The sequence below is a fragment of the Myotis yumanensis genome, unplaced genomic scaffold (assembly GCF_028538775.1).
Source record: "Myotis yumanensis isolate MYYU_CA2020_CCGP unplaced genomic scaffold, mMyoYum1.0.hap1 SCAF_1, whole genome shotgun sequence".
NCBI classification, from domain to species: domain Eukaryota; kingdom Metazoa; phylum Chordata; class Mammalia; order Chiroptera; family Vespertilionidae; genus Myotis; species Myotis yumanensis.
The window spans coordinates 156,550,744-156,567,734 of NW_027223752.1; the positions used below are offsets into that span (position 1 = coordinate 156,550,744).

The 16,991-nt window shown below is 46.5% G+C and overlaps 1 protein-coding gene and 1 non-coding gene across 2 annotated transcripts in view; one reads left to right on the forward strand and one right to left on the reverse strand.

The window, feature by feature from the left end:
* The first annotated feature begins 10,646 nt into the window (after positions 1-10,646).
* Positions 10,647-16,991, forward strand: part of MCUB (mitochondrial calcium uniporter dominant negative subunit beta) — an 85,449-nt gene continuing 79,104 nt past the window's right edge. The window contains exon 1 of the mRNA XM_070433659.1: positions 10,647-10,801. Within this exon, the coding sequence (XP_070289760.1) occupies positions 10,706-10,801 (96 nt within the window). The 5' untranslated portion in view covers positions 10,647-10,705. The remainder of the gene's footprint in view (positions 10,802-16,991) is intronic.
* LOC139001487 (small nucleolar RNA U13) lies at positions 11,747-11,851 on the reverse strand. The gene has a single exon (XR_011470054.1). It is a non-coding gene; the product is annotated as a small nucleolar RNA U13 (small nucleolar RNA).

Consider the following 16,991-nt stretch of genomic DNA (forward strand, 5'->3'; position numbering starts at 1 on the left):
GCTCTATATCCTCCATTTCTGTCATGATTTTTTTGTCTCCGCATTTTTTATGCTTTCTTGGTGCACCCCCTTGTGGTCTTTTGCGCAGTCTTGTTGTAGTTAAGCCTTGATTGTTGTCGGCAATACTAGGGGTGAATTGACCTCCAGGCTAACTGGCTATGAGAGTCAGCTGTGTCTGCAGTGAGAGAGCTTCTGTGCTGAATCTCTAGGGCAGTGCTAATCTAGCCTTTGCCTGGGGCTATCCGGCAAATGCCTCTGTGCAGGGCTTGGGCAGGGCGGGTCCCAGGGGATCTACAGGGCGGGCAGAGCAAGCAGTTACGGCTGCTCTCAGTTCCGTCCCCAGCGGCTCTGCAACCGCTGCAAACCTCGGAGAGAAAGCTGCCTTCCCGCTTCTCCCGTTTGAGTCTGGGTCCCTAGAGACTCGCCTGGATCTGGAGCTCAGAGTCTGAAACTCCCTCCCAATTGAAAACAACAACCGCGCCCTCTGCCGCTGGCCCGCTCCACATGCACTCCGCACCTTAGTATTTCACTTCAGCACTGCGCCTCCTCTGAGTCTCATATGGTTTCCTCTTTCCTCCTAGTTGTAGAACTTCCACTCAGCCAGCCTTCCTGTGGTTCTGGATGATGTCCGTTCCGTCTTTTAGTTGTATTTTTGAAATGGTTGTTCGAGGCAGCAAACTCTGGCGTTAACCTATGCCGCCATCTTGGTTCTCCTCGAAAGCATCAGTATTTTATGTTTTAAAGTTTAGTACTTGGTTTAGAAACAAAATGCACACCACTCCCCATCCAATAAATAAATAAATAAAATAAAACCAGAACCAATACCTGGGCTTAGCCCTGTCAGAGAGCCACTGGCAAGCCTGTGTTTTTATTAATAACTTCTTTCAAGCTTTCAATGACAATTGATGCCGGGGTCCAGCCCCAGCGGTCCAGGGGCTCCCAAAGGTGTGGACGGCGTCGGCAAAGAATGAAGGACACGGAGACAGTGTTCAGATGATCAGCATAGTCAGGTTCTTTTTTATTGTCCTTTTACAGCTGTATTTATACTATTAGATTCTATAAGCATGCCTCTATAGTTACATCATGGTATGTTTTGGGTCCTCCTTTTACCTGTTACTTAAGCAAATGTCCAATTGTTTGCATTCCTGGAAAATGTATTTACTTGAATATAAAAGCAATCCAGATGTATATCTATATTAGGCAGAATCCAATCAATGATTTATAATTTCTTTGAAAATGAAATTCAAATACAGATAAATGAGAGTTGGCAGTATATTACAATGATAATTTTGTATTTCTCAGAAAAAAATTAAAGCAAATTTTTCTTACTTTTTTCTTTTTCTTATAATGACCAACTTTTAGTACTTTATTGTTCCTGAGACCTATTTTTAGAATAAAATTTTTTTCTTCAAGAACAGAAAAAAAAAGAAAGATAGGCTATGCAAGGTCAAGGCTAAAACCTTGGGGTCGTCTTCTATATATATAAAAGGCTAATATGCAAAGTGTCCCCTCAGGAGTTCAACTGGAAGACCAGGAGTTTGATTGCTCGCTATGATGTATGCTGACCACCAGGGGGTGGCACAGAACAAAGGAAGGCCCCAGCCAGCAGCCAGAAGGCCACAATCAGCCCTGATCGCCTGCCAGGCCTAGGGACCCTCCCCATGCATGAATTTCATGCACCGGGCCTCTAGTAGTTATATAATTAATTCCAGGCTTGAATTCTGACATATGACCTTAGATAAGTTACTTAACCAATAAGATACAGCTTTTTTTTATCTTTAATAGAGGACTAATAATATACTGTAAAGTGTTTGTAATGATTAAAAAAGGTAAAACGAAGTGCTTATGCCTGACTCACATAGGCAGATCCAGGTTTGATGGAGCCTGAAGCTTATATTGAGAAGGCTAGAAAGGGCTAATTCCAATGTAACCCTGATATTTGGGGGGCTAGCCATTGGAATCCATGCCAGCAAGCTCAGTGTACATTCTTGATAACCTATAATTAAGTCATTACCTCCTTCCCAGAAACTGATCTTGCAGAACCTGTTACAGAGGCCATAAAACTGTAAGCAGTGCACTGCCCCTGAGGGAGGGTTATTAACGCTGGTGCCAGGCCTGTGAAAAGGTCCGGAAGCATAATCCATATTTGTGGGACAAAGACCACAGGGAGATATTAAAAGAAGTCCCCTGCATGTTTTGGTACTCAGATTTGGAAAGTTATTCCCTGAGTCCGCTGGCGTATTAAACAGTGTCACTCCTTTTCTCTAAAGCGTTGCTTGGTTTTTCTTTGGTCTTCTGCAACAATGTAATTTGGGGGACCCTCTTTAAGAAAAATAATAAAAAATTAGGAATACAATATTGGCATGGTAATGATATATATTTAGAATGAGAAAATAAGTCATAAATTATACATTTTATAAAAACACATACCCATAAAAATAAAATATTTTTAAAAATGGGTTGCCCCTACACATCACTGTGATACTTTCCTCCCCTGAAAGTTTCTTGGCTATATTCCCTTCAATTGCCTTTTCATGGGACAACAATTTTGTAATACTTTCTACAGAGAAAATAGAAAAGATAATTGTCTTTTTTCAAATGTAATTGATTTACTTTTTATTATTGATATAAATTATATACTATATTGATATAAAAGTTTACATATATTGATATAAAAGTTTTATATTGATATAAAAGTTTAGGAAAATGTCTCTAAGCTTTAGCACTTGCTATTGATAATGTCATGTCAATTCTTATGATTATTCTTAAAATGGGGAAAACTGAAAACTTCCATCAAACATTTTTCATATATGAGTGGTAATATCTGGAAGAATATCCTGCACTGGCTTCTGGGTCTATTCATTTCAAATGTCATTTCTTTTTCACTAGCTACATACTTCTGGTAACTAGGGGGTCCACAAACTGCTGCAAGAGAATCTCTGGCCACCACAGATCAAAAGGGCTTACTGGGGTCACTCTGTCCACACAGTGGCCCAGCACACACAGATCTTTTGGGTGCACAACAAACTTTACCACAGTGTAGGGGAACAATTACCCAACATGAGCTAGTTCATAAATACAGTACAGCCCCAGCCAGGTGGCTCAGTTGGTTGGAGCATGGTCCTATGCACCAAAAAGGTTGCAGGTTTGCCCTAACCAGTTTGGCACAGTGGATAGAGCATCGGCCTGCGGACTGAAAGGTCCCAGGTTCGATTCCGGTCAGGGGCATATATTTTGGTTGTGGGCACATCCCCATTGGGGGTGTGCAGGAGGCAGCTGATCAATGTTTCTAACTCTCTATCCCTCTCCTTTTATCTCTATAAAAAATCAATAATATATATATATTTTTAAAAAGATTCTCCTTAAAAAAAAAAAGGTTGCAGGTTTGATTCCTCATTGAGGCAAGTACCTGGGTTGCTGTTATAGATTGCTGGTTCGTGCTTGCAGAAGGTAGCCACAGATGGATGTTTCTCTCTCTCTCGTCAATGAAACATGTCCTCGAATGAGGATTAAAAATAATAATATAGCCCTAGCTGGTTTGGCTCAGTGGATATGGCATCAGCCATGGGCTGAAGGGTCCTGGGTTCGATAATGGTCAAGGACATGTACCTAGGTTGCAGGCTCCATCCTAGGCCCTGGTTGGGGCATGTGCAGGAGGCAGCCAATCGATGTGTCTCTCTCACATCGATGTTTCTCTCTGTCTCCCCCCTCCCTTTCACTCGCTCTAAAAAGTCAATGGAAAAATATCTTCAGGTGAGGATTAATAAAAAGAAAATAATAATAATAATGATAAAAAAAGTACAACTTACATATTGTACATTTGTAATATGTACATACTTTATATTATACATGTATACGGCCTTTGAACATTTGAATCTCTGCTCTCACTTTTCAGGAAAAAAATGTAAACAGCTTTATTGAGGTATAGTTTACATACCATAAATTTCACTCATTTAAAGTGTACAAACGATCTTTAGCAAATTAACAGACTTATGCAACAATCACCACAATCCACTCCCGAACATTTTCCATCATCCCCAAAGATTCCTCATGCTCATTTGTGGCGCTGCCAATTCCACCCCTAGCCTCAGGCAATTACTAATCTACTTTCCACCTCTATAGATTTGCCTCTTCTGGACGTCTTATATAAATGGAATCACACTAGTTGTTGTTGTAAAGGCCCTTCCTGTGCTTGCTTTGCATTTCTCTTTAGTCCTGAGGTCTAGGCTTTCCCTAGAGCATTTAACACAAGCACTTCCTGTCTTTGCACATTGTTCTTTCCTATCTGTAACCAGAGCTCCCACATGCTTTCTCGGGCACATTTCCCTTAAGCTGCTCTTGCAATATCTCTTCCTTTCCATTAGCATAATTTTATTTGCTGGTTGTCGACTGAGTCTCTAATGTGAAGCAAGTACTGTGCTAGGCACTCGGGCACAAAGATTAATAAAGCCAAGCACCTGCCTTGTAGTTATAATCTAGCTGGCGAGCCCGATGCGAGTATAAGTAAATAAAATGTGATACGTGCTGCAAAATCGGCAGGTCCTAAGTGCTATGAAACGGTTTGGAGTAATAGTAATAGCATTTACTGAGGAATTCTGTGTCATCAAAGTTGATTTAGCTTAAGCTTCAGGGCTCTTGACTTGCACAAGCCTCTTCTAAGGCATTTGGAGGGGGTGTTCCTAGCAGTGTGTTCACCTGGTGAGATGTTTTTGTGATATTTCTAAAAGTAAGATATTTTCACTGAAATCAGTTAAGACCACGATCTCTTTCCTGTATAACCACCCTCTGGCACAGCCACCCATGTATCAGGTGGCTCGGTAAACAGGGCCATTTTCAATATCCAGCAGAGAGTGAGTTGACTCAGAGACACATTTAGTTTGGGGTATTTTATGTGCCTTCTTGTCATTTCCAGTATTATTAAGTTATTGGTAGCCATGCCCCTGTAGGAATGACTTTGAAGGGAACCCCTATCACCTACTGGACCAACCAAAAGTGCAGGGCCAGAGATTGTACTGCAATATGCATGTTACCAGAAGTATGTGGCTAGTAATCAAGAAATGACCTTTGAAATGAATGGACCCAGAAGCTAGTCTGTGGAATACTCTTTCAGATATTGCTGTTCATATGTGAAAAACACTTGATGGAAGTTTCCCCAAACTTAAGAACAATCATAAGAATTGACACAACATTACCAATAGTGAGTTATAAAGCTTAGAACACTTTTCTCAACTATCAATGACATAAAAGTAATCAGCATGTCAGAGAAAAACAGTTATCTTTTCTATTCTCTCTATAGGAAATATTACAAATTGTTGTCCTATGAAAAGACAGTTAAAGGAAATGTAGGTAAAAACTGTCATTAAGAACAAGTACGGCCCTGGCCAGGTGGCTTGGTTGGTTGGAGTGTCCTCCCAATACGCCAGGGTTGCAGGTTCGATCCCTAGTCAGAGCACATACAAGAAGCAACAGGGAGGTGAAATAACAAACTGACTTCTCTCTTTCTCTTGTGTCCTCTCTAAAATCAACCAATAAAATAATTTTTAAAGTCTCACAGTGATGTGTAGGGGCAGAGTCTGTGCTCCAAAAAATGAACATTTTCTCCTCCTCTTCTTCATTTCCCTCCTAATAAAATCTCTTTCTTTTTCCTCCCTCCACCCTCCAGCTCTATTGAGGTATAACTTACAAATAAAAAGTGTATATAAAAAAAGTGTATATATTTAAAGTGTACAATGTGATAACTTGAATATATATACACATGCACTTGGTGGGGGGGGGGGGGGGTTTCTCAGCCCAGCCTGCACGCTCTCACAATCTGGGACCCCTCGGGTAGGGTCCAGTCCCATTGCAGCATGGCTCTGGTTCCCCGGGCCTGTGGGCCAGGGGGGAGGGACCAAGAGGCTAGTCCAATCGCAGCATGGCTCTGGTTCCCCGGAGCCTGGGGGGGGAGGGGGACGGACCAAGATTCCCAGATCACAGCATGACTCTGGTTGCCAGAGCCTGCAGGCACAGGGAGGGACCCAGTGGCCAGTCCGACGGCAGCATGGCTCTGTTCCCACAGTTCCCTCCTGCCGCTGCACTGTGGGCAGCTGGGACCCAGGACTGATTTCTGACGAGACTCTGGGATCCAGGACCAACTTCCGCCAAACCTGCCGGGACCAGGACTGACTCCTGCTGTGGGCAACCAGGACCCAGGACTGACTCCTGCCATGGGCTGCCCTGCCGGGACCCAGGACCAACTTCCACCACGCCTCCAGGACCCAGGACTGACTTCTGCTGCGCTGGCCAGGACCCTAACCTGGTGTTCGGTTGTCCGTCCGGATGTTTTGGTCATGACGGACCCTGGCTCTTTATATATTAGGATATATTTTACATATATAGTGAATAATTACCACAACTAAGTTATTTGACACCTCTATCACCTCACATAGTTAGCTTTTTCTTGGGGAGGGATGTAGTAAGTACAGTTAATATATACTCTCTTAGCACAGTTTAGTATATTTTACAGTATTATTAATTAGAGTCACATTAGATCCCTACAATTTATTATTTCTTATAACTGAAAGTTTATATCCTTTGACCAACCTTTCCCCATTTTTCCCAAATCCCAGCCTCTGACAACCATAGTTCTACTCTCTGGTTCTATAAGTTTGACTTCTTTAGATTCTATGTAAAAGTGAGATCATATAGTATTTGCCTTTCTCTGCCTGACTTATTGCACTTAGCATAATGTCCTCCAGGTTTAACCATGTTGTCACAAATGGCAGGATTTCCTTCTTTTTTATGGTTGAATAATATTCCATTGTATATATGCATATATATAATAGCATATAATAGATAATAGAGCATATCTACACCAATAAAAGAGAAACATGGTAATTAGCATATGACCGCTACCCTTTTCATTGGCTAATCAGTGAGTATATGCAAATTAACTGTCAGCCAAGATGGCGGCCGGCAGCCAGGCAGCTGGAAGCGAACATGAGGCTTGCTTGCTCCAGTGTCTGCAGACTCCAACGTTCCCCGCCTGACTTGCCGGCCTCTGAGCTACAACTCTAAGCAACTATGTACTATGTTGCAAATAAGAAGATAAACAAAACTCCAGAAACCAGCTGGACTGAAAGCCAGGCGGACCGAAACTTTGTATCGATGTTTTCAGCAGTGAGGCCTCAGAGCTAAAGCTGGCCCAGAATAAAAAAAAAAAAGAAAACAAGGAGTGGTTGGAAGCTTCAGTCACTCGCTTCCGGAAAACAGCCCTCAGCCCCTCACCCAGACTGGCCAGGCACCCCAGTGGGGACCCCCACCCTGATCCAGGACAGCCTTCAGGGCAAACCAGCCGGCTCCCACCCGTGCACCAGGCCTCTATCCTATATAGTAAAAGGGTAATATGCCTCCCGGCACCGGGATCAGTGGAGCAGCGAGGCTCCCGGCACCGGGATCAGCGTGACAGGGGGCAGTGCCCAAACCCCCTGATCGCCCTGCGGCTCTGTGTGTTACAGGGGGCGGGGCCACAACCTCCCTATCTGCCCTGCTCTGTGCTTGATAGGGGGGAGCTCCCCAATCCCCTGATTGCCCTGAGGCTCTGTGTTTGACAGGGTGCAGCACACCAACCCCCTGATCGGCCCTGCTCTGTGGGTGATAGAGGGTGGTGCCCCAACCCCCCTCCACGGGCCTTGCTCTGTGTGTGACAGGGTAGAGCCATAACCTCCCCATTGGCCCTGCCCTGAGTGTGACAGGGTGCAGCGTCCCAACCCACTGATCGGCCCTGCTCTGTGTGTGACAGGGGGGAGCTCCTCAACCCCCTGATCGTCCCTGCTCTGTGCATGACAAGGGGTGGCGCCGCAATCTCCCCATCGACCCTGCCTTGAGTGTGACAGGGGGCAGTGCCCCAACCCCCCAATCAGCCCTACCCTGAGCGTGACTGAGGGTGACATCACAACCTCCCGATCCGCCCTGCTCTGTGCATGATGGGGCAGCGCCCCAACTCCCCAATCGGCCCTGCTCTGAGCCCGACCAAGGGCTGCACCTAGGGATTGGGCCTGCCCTCTGCCACCCGGAAGCAGGCCTAAGCCAGCAGGTTGTTATCTCCCGAGGGGTCCCAGACTGCGAGAGGGCACAGGCCGGGCTGGGGGACACCACCCCTCCGAGTGCACAAATTTTTGTGCACCAGGCCCCTGGTCTATACCAATAAAAGGGTAATATGCTAATTAGACCGGACATCTTCCACTTTAAGGAGTTAGCCCCTTTTCCTAGGTTTTAAATGCATTTTTAGTAACGATGGTGGGGGCCGAGGCAGAGGTGGTTAGGGGCGATCAGGCCGGCAGGGGAGAACAGTTAGGGGCGATCAAGCTGGCAGGGGAGAGCAGTTAAGGGTGATCAGGCAGGCAGGCAGAGGCATTTAGGGGTGATCAGGCAGGCAGGGGAGCAGTTAGGGGCATCAGGAAGGCAGGCAAAATGGTTAGGGGTAATCAGGCAGGCAGGTGAGCGGTTAGGAGCCAGTGGTCCTGGATTGCGAGAGGGATGCCCAACTGCCGGCTATTGGACATCCCCCCGAGGGGTCCCGGATTGGAGAGGGTGCAGGTTGGGCTGAGAGATCCCTTCCCCCCATGCACAAATTTTGTGCACCGGGCCTCTAGTATAACATATAATAGACATGGTTATATGTCACATTTTCTCTATCCATCTTCCCTCTGTGGACATTTAGGTTGTTTCCGTATCTTGGCTACTAGAGAAAGGGGACCCCTGTACACTGTTGGTGGGGATGTAAGTTGCTGCAGTCATATGGAAAACAGTATGGAAGTTCTTCAAAAAATTAAAAATAGATCTGCCATAGATCCAGCAATCCCACTACTGGGTATATATCAAAAGGAAATGAAATGAGTATCTCAAAAAGATAGCTGTAGTCCCACTGTTCATTGCAGAATTATGCATGACAGCCAACATAAAACTCTTCTCTTTCTTTTGAAGCTCTAGCTAATAAAAGGAAAGAACTCAGGTAAATTACTTCCCTTGTGGACTTCCTGTTTAATGTTTCACTATTGCCTGGGGCAATTTTATTTTGAAATGCAAAGGCAGTCCTGGCTGGGTAGCTCAGTTGGTTAGAGCTTCCACCGGCTGTGCCAAAGTTTCAGGTTTGATGTCTGGTTAGGGCACATACAAGAAGCAATGAATGCATAAATAAATGGAACAACAAGTTGATGTTTCTCTCTCTCTCCCCCTTCCTCTCCCCCCTCTAAAAATCAATAAAAAAGAAATGCAAATGCTAGTTAACACATGCATCTGCCTTTGAAACGTTGTTTACAGAGTTTTTGCGGTCACAGAACCCTCCATCTGTTTTCAATAAAGAAAGGAGCTCATCATCCGGAGAGCTTTGCCACTTGTTGCCTTGTTTGCCAGCATTGATTCATTAACTCAAGCCTCTTGCAGCTTTAGCAAATAAAAATACAGGATGCCCGGTTACATTTGAATTACAGATAAACAAAAATATCTCAAACGTTTCATATTTTTTAAAAAAAGAATAAGTGTGACCCATGCACTAGTTGGGACATACTTACATTTAAAAAAATGGTAGTTGTTCATCTGAAATTCAAATGTAACCGGGCGTCCTGTGTTTTATCTAGCAACTCATTGTAAGTAAGATATGTGATAGCTTGGATTAGGTTACTATTAATTTCTTTGCGCGGGGGGGGGGGGGGGCGCTTCCAGCCTGGACCACTGAGAATGAAGCCCCTGTGTAGGTGATCTGGGGGACAGGAGCGGTAGTTCTGGGGGTGCAGCCCAGAGCAGAACTGCAGGGGCACGGGGCACACTGGTGGGCAGCGTCAGAAGACGAGGCCATTAGGTTACTCCTAAATGCCAAAGCACTAGATTTCCCAGTTGTTGGGAAGACTAAGTTCCAGTTCCTTAGCTCCTTCAATGAGAAGCATGCTTCAGCCCTAGCTGGTTTGGTTCAGTTCAGTGGATAGAGCATTGGCCTATGAACTGAAGGGTACCGGGTTCGATTCCGGCCATCTCTCTCTCCCTCTCCCTCTCTCTTCTGAAATATTAAAAAGAAGCCAGTTCCTCTCTGTGAGACTGTCCCCAAGATCCCAGGGTGGGCCAGCACCTGGTGAGTGCAGCGGCGGCCTGGGGCAGGGGACCCCGCGCTCACAGCAGCCCCGCACAGCCTCCACATCAACTGCGCGTGGGAGCCTCGGCCGATCTTCCAGAAAGATGCCTGACGCCCCTTCGTGCCTCCCCCGCCCCCCCCCCCCACCTGCCCCCATGGAGAAGTCCGCTCTTAGAGCCCCTTCGTGCCTCCCCGCCCCCCCCCCACCCCTTGCCCCCATGGAGAAGTCCGCTCTTAGAGCCCCGAGTGCCTCCCCCGCCCCCCCCCACCTGCCCGCATGGAGAAGTCCGCTCTTAGAGCCCCGAGTGCCGGAATTAACGGCGGCTCCCCAATGGAGAGCTCGCCAGGTGCAGTGGCCGCGGTGCCCCAGCCCGCGCCGCCCCCGAAGGTCGCGGTGCGTAGGGTGCTTCGCTCGCTCTCCCCACCCCCCCTTTTTTTTTTTGGTCGGAGGAGAGAAAACAGTCTCGCGCCGGGATGTGCACAGACGAGAAGTGGAGAGGGGCACACCCTCCTGCAGCCCGCCCAGCGGCGCGGGGGAGGCGGGCGGGGCGCCCACGCTGACGAGGCCCGCGGACGCGGACGGCGCCCCGCGCGGGCAGGATGCTGCTCCTGAGGGGCTCGCGCTGGTGGCGCCCGTGGCGCCCGCCGACGCCCAGCGCCCCGGGCCGAGCGGGGCCGCGGCCGCCGACGCCCCGGGTAAGAGCCGGCTACGCGGCGGGGGCCTCGGGGCGGGGGGCGGCGGCTGGGAAAGTTTGTGGGGGTCACTTGTGTGGAATGGAAGCCAAGCGGCCGCGAAGTTCACTTGGCCTCCGCGCGCGGGAGGACCCCGCGGTGGTCGCGGGGCAGCAGACGTGAGACGGGCAAAGGCGGGGGGCGGGGAATGCGCCGGGGGCCGATGGCGGGGAGGGCGGGAGGCGCGCGGGCCATCACCCCGACCTGCTTGGGGTGCGGGGACGCGGTTTCTCCGCGTCCCAGCCGTGGTCCCGAGGAAGTTTCCGGTGGTCGGTGCCCGAGGGGCTCACGCGCGAGGGAGCCCGCGCCCCGACGGCCGAGTGCGCACGGTCGGGGGGACATCTCCACCCGGGGAGCCCGAGCCTCCGCGCCCCGGGAGAGGGAGGGTAGCGCGCGCTGTTCCGGTGAATCACGAGCGTGTGTCGTGAGTAACAGTTGGCCTGACCCTGGCCCCGGGGTCTGCGTGGACCGTGGCGCGGAGCGAGGTGGGGGGTGCGCCCTGGAAGAGAGACAGGAAGCGGGTGCCGGCTGCGCGGGGCGCCCTCGGGGGCCGGGCGAGGGCCGCCCAGCAGAAGCGCCTCCCTCCAGCTGTGCGGCTCGCAAGGGCGTGGCTTCTGAGTGTCAGCCCCCACCCCCACGTGAAATTAGTTTCCGATTGTTAAAGAGAAAAATATGGTTTGGCTTTTAGCCGTGCCATTTGAAAGGAAAGCAGAAAAATATGGTTTAGCTTTTAGCCGTGCCGTTTGAAAGAAAAGCAGAAAGTATGCAATGCCGTTATCTTGTCACTTTCACTTCCTGTTTATTTTCCCCCTCGAGGCTCTCAAGGGCCTCCGAGTTCCCGATTGATGCAGGAAATATGTGGTGTGTGTGCGTGTGTGTGCGTGTGTGTGTGTGTGTGTGTGTGTGTCACCTCACACGGGTGATGAGCCCATGTTGTAACAAGGTTTGCGGGAGGCACATCTCACACAAGAGCGCGAACACGCAGTCATCACGCTTTTGAAACTGCAAAAGGATCTTAAATGCATTTTTTAAATGCCTTCCCTGAATGTTTGAAAGAGAACGCGGGAGGGTGTTATGTTACTAATACCTAGGAAAAGGGGCTAAAGTCCTTAAGGTGTAAAATGGTAGATGTAATAGAGTAGCTGGAGAGAGAGGGGCTCTTTCCACTTTGTAAAATGCATTTTTATGTGTCGCACTTTACGAAGGTATAACAATCAGTAAGACAACACAATACAAGGAACACGCTTTACCATACACCATTTAAACATAAATGAATGATTCAGTTTTGTGTTTTGTTTTGTTTTTTTTTAAACCAAATCTGACATTTTGAGTAGAATTTTTATGGAACCCAAGACTGGCTGCCCTTTCTGAAATGATCAACTCTAAGCCTCTTTTCCGGATTTCCCACCTGGTGTTCTGTCTAGGGTAGTGCCATCGCATGCCCCAGCAAGAATGCAGGTGCTCTTTTAAAAGTAGGAAATTACACAGTGGGGCTTATTAGGCCTGATCTTGGGGAACAGTGGTTAGTACTTTGCCCCTAGGTAATCATTTTAAGAAGCCTTACATTTGACTGTTTCTAATTCGCAGGTTCTTAAGTCTTGACTGTCCATGCTATTAAGTAAATTTGCTGAACTTTAGAAGTGGAAATACTTCATTTTATTTGTCTGGTATAAGATTCCCTAGCCAGTTTGGCTCAGTGGATAGAGTGCAGGCCTGTGGACTGAAGGGTCCTGGGTTCTATTCCTGTCAAGGGCACATGCCTGGGTTATGGGCTCAATCTCCAGTAGGGGGCGACAGGAGGCAGCCGATCAATGATTCTCTCTCATCATTGATGATTCTATCTCTCTCTCCCTTTCCATTCTTCTCTGAACTCAATTAAAAAATAAAAAGATTCCCCGAAGGACTAAAGACAGGCCTGTGAATTTGCTTCTATATACGCCTCTTTGAAATTGTACCATAAAGAAACTGATGGGAATATACTGACTGCTTAGGAGTTTTACCTAGGATTACTAAAACATTTCCTGCAAATCAGATTAACTGGCTGTAAAGTCTCACTGTTTTGTGGTTGTCCCATTTGATGTGAAAAGCCCTGTGGCTAAAGATAAGTACTGCTTCTGTACATTTTTGCTACAAACATCCAGAACCCCTAGAGCAGTGGTTCTCACCCTTCTGGCCCTTTAAATACAGTTCCTAATGTTGTGACCCAACCATAAAATTATTTTCGTTGCTACTTCATAACTGTAACGTTGCTACTGTTGTGAATCGTAATGTAAATATCTTATATGCAGGATGGTCTTAGGCGACCCCTGTGAAAGGGTTGTTCGACCGCCAAAGGGGTCTCGACCCACAGGTTGAGAACCGCTGCCCTAGAGCCTATGAAAACAGCAGGGGGGGAAGACCAGTGATGTTTGCAACCTGACAGCTTGCAATGATTTGTCAAGTGAGTATTCCCAGTTGTAGTTGGCCTTTTCTGAAATTATGAGTGTGCTTTATAGGACTTTACTAACTTTGAAAAAGATATAATTTTCATCCTTCACATGATCTGCTAGTGTTTTTTTTTTTGTGTGTGTGTGTATGTGTGTGTGTGTGTGTGGGGGGGGGGTAAGTTGGTTGAAATTGATATGTTAGTGTAACAGAATTGCATTTTGAAGAATAGATTGCACCTGAAACATAAGAGAGAACGACCGTGTTGTCTTACCTTTCAAGGCTGGCCTGGTATCCATGGTTACGTTTTGGTGGCAGCATTTCTGCTTGTCAGCACTCTAGCTCCAGCGGTTGTCAGGGCAATCTGGCTCCTGCTGGCCTTTCCGTACTCGGGCTTAGGTTGGAGTGATTATGGCACCTGCTGAATTATCTGTTAAACAAAAACACTGGCTTAATTGCACCTTTCTCAATTTCAGTTTTTTGCTCCTTAGTTTGAGAAACTCCCTGATATGATTTAAAGCCCCTAAGATAGCATATGAGTCTCTACATAAGCTATGTTTAAAACTTAAAAAAAATTAAGTGTACTTTGCAGAAAAGTTTAAGTATTGAGTGTGCCTTTTTAAACTTCTAGAAACAAAGCATGTGCCTGTTTTAATCCCACCACAAAATGTTGATTTAGAAATTGTTTTCATCTTATGAATTTCACAGACATGTCATTCTTGTTTGATACTTTCCTGTCTAGTGTTTATAATTAGCACATTGTATTCCCTCTTCTGAGGACAGTGATTGGTTGTATGATGTTGTGGTCTCAAAGGAATTCTAGACGGGTTTGTCTATTAAATATTAAACATTATCATCCTACCAGCACTTAAGTATTATATTAGTACTGGATACTGGTTGGTTTGTTTGTTTTGATTTAGGTTCTATTTATGCAGCAAACTGTAAGCAAGGAAGTTATTTTGTATCTTGGCAGATACATATTTGTTGAATGAGGTACCTGGGAAACTAAGGTAGAAAACCTGAGGCTAATATTAGTTGGTTTAATAGCTATATAAACTAAATGTGTTTACATCATAGAGTAGAAGTGAGCAGCTTAGTTAGTTAGTGTTAGACCAATTGGGACATCTGAATGCCGAACTGGCCCTGCCACCACTTAGCTCTGTGAACTTATCTAAGTCATTCAGTCTATTTGGGCCTGTTTTGAAAACAATGGGACTGGATTAAAAATTGCAACAAAAACTACAGAAAAACCATCATTCAGAACCACCTGAAATCTAGCTGAACAGAAGTCCTACCACTAAGGATATAAAGAATGGGCCACATCAAGACTGGTAGGAGGGGCGGAGATTCAGAACTGGCTGGTCCCACACCCACAGGTGGTGGATAAAAATTGGGAGGGATATCTCAGCTGCGGAGGTCCCTGCTGAAGAGAGGGGTCCCAGTACCACAACAGGCCCTTCAGCCCAGGGTTCCAGTGCCAGGAAGAGAAGGCCCTGTAACTTCTGGCTGTAAAAACCAGCTGGGATTGTGGCTGAGTGAGACAGAGGGCTGCTGGAGTCCCAGCCATTCCTTTAACAGGCCCTGCACATGGATTGACTCAGACTCATTGCCTCTGAGCTCCAGCACTGGGGCAGCAACTTGAAAGGCACCAGAGATCCATGGGGAGGAACTGAATTATTTGGGCATCAGGGAAAGAGCTAGGGGCCAGTTTTCTGTTAGAAATGCTGGCAGAGGCCATTGTTCCTTTGATGAGCTCTTACCACACAGAACTGGCAGGTGGGTGCCATAGCTGAGTCTCCATCAACTTGGTTATCACTGTTTGCCCTGCCTTGGTGATTCCCTGAAACCCTGCTCCACCCAACTTTCAGGCCCTCCCAAGCTGTTTTCAGTGGCTTTTCCATACAAATGGCTTGCCTTGTCTTATGCTTCAGACTTTCTTAAAGTATCTCAAATAAGCAGCATCTGGTTTTGGCATGTTCTGTACCTTTCGCTAAGTGGCCCCACGCCCAGCACTGGTGGCAGCTGGCCTTGGTTCACTCCTTGGCCTCTCCTGGGCACCTCCAAGCCCAGCACAAGTAGCAACCATCTTCAGATCACTTTGTGACTCAAGCACGGTGGCCCTGGGAAGAACACAGGCAGTAGCTGACCTTGGCCTCACTTCCTGGGAGGCCCCAGAGCCAGCACACCCAGAGGACAGCTTCAGACCACATCAAAGCACCACCCAACCACTCCACAAGCGACATACTCAAGGGGAAGACTCAGTAGGTACCAGAGTCCCATTGAAGTAAGACCTGCTCTGTGGGGTGGGCCCCTGCACAGCTTATCCTCCACAGTGGTCACAGCTGATTGGCCTGGGGATATATCCCTCAACTTGATGTGCCAACAGCAATCCCCAAGGCTCAACTACAACAGGAGGGTACAGCCCACACGGAGAGGGAGGGTGTACCTGGAATACCCAGCTCCGGTGAACAGGGAGGATGTGCCACTGGACCCTATAGGACCCCTACTACATTAGGTCACTGTACCAAGCCTAGGAGATGTAGCAGCTCTACCTAGTACATAGAAAAAAACACAGGGAGGCTGCCAGAATGAGGAGACAAAGAAACATATCTTAAATGAAAGAACAGAACAAAACTCCAGAAAAAGAACTAAACAAAATGGAGACAAGCAATCTACTAGATGCAGAGTTCAAAACACTGGTTGCAAGGATGCTCAATGAACTTAGGGGAAGAGTAGATAAATTTAGAACTTCAACAGCATAGAAAAGGACATGGAAACCATAAAAAAGAATCAGAAATGGATACACTAATTGAAAAAAGAATAATTTATAAGGAATCAACAATAGAGTAGATGAAGCCAAGAATCCAAACAGTGATTTGGAATGTAAGGAAGGAAAAAACACCTAATCAGAAGATCAAAAAGAAAAGAATAATTTAAAAAATGAAGATAGTGTAAGCAGCCTAAAGGACAACTTCTAGTGTACCAACATTTGCATTAGGGCAGGGGTTCTCAAACTACGGCCCACGGGACACATGCAAATACAAATATTGTATTTGTTCCCGTTTTGTTTTTTTACTTCAAAATAAGATAGGTGAGTGTGCATAGGAATTTGTTCATAGTTTTTTTTAAACTATAGTCCGGCCCTCCAACGGTCTGAGGGACAGTGAACTGGCCCCCTGTTTAAAAAGTTTGAGGACCCCTGCATTAGGGGGTGCCAGAAGGAGGAGAGAGAGAGAGAAAGAAATTGAAAACCTATTTGAGAAAAGTAATAACAGAAAACTTCCCTTTCTGGGGAAGGAAATAGATATATAAGTCCAGGAAGCACAGAGTGCCCCCAACAAGATGAACCCAAAGAGGCCCACACCAAGACACAACATAATTAAAATGCAAAAGGTTAAAGACAGAGAATCTTAAAAGCAGCAAGAGAAGAGCAGTTAGCTACCTACAAGGGAGCTCTCATAAGACTGTCAGCTGATTTCTCAACAGAAACTTTGCAGGCAAGAAGGGATTGGCAAGAAATATTCCAAGTAATGAAAAGCAAGGATCTACAACCAAGATTACTCTATGTAGCAAAGCTTCATTTAGATAATTTAGAATTGAAAAACATATAAAGAGCTTCCCAGACAATAAAAAATTAAAGGAGTTCATCACCACCAAACCAGTATTACTGAAATGTTAAAGTCTTTAAGAAGAGGAGGAGAAAAAAACCCCATACAAAACTATGAACAAT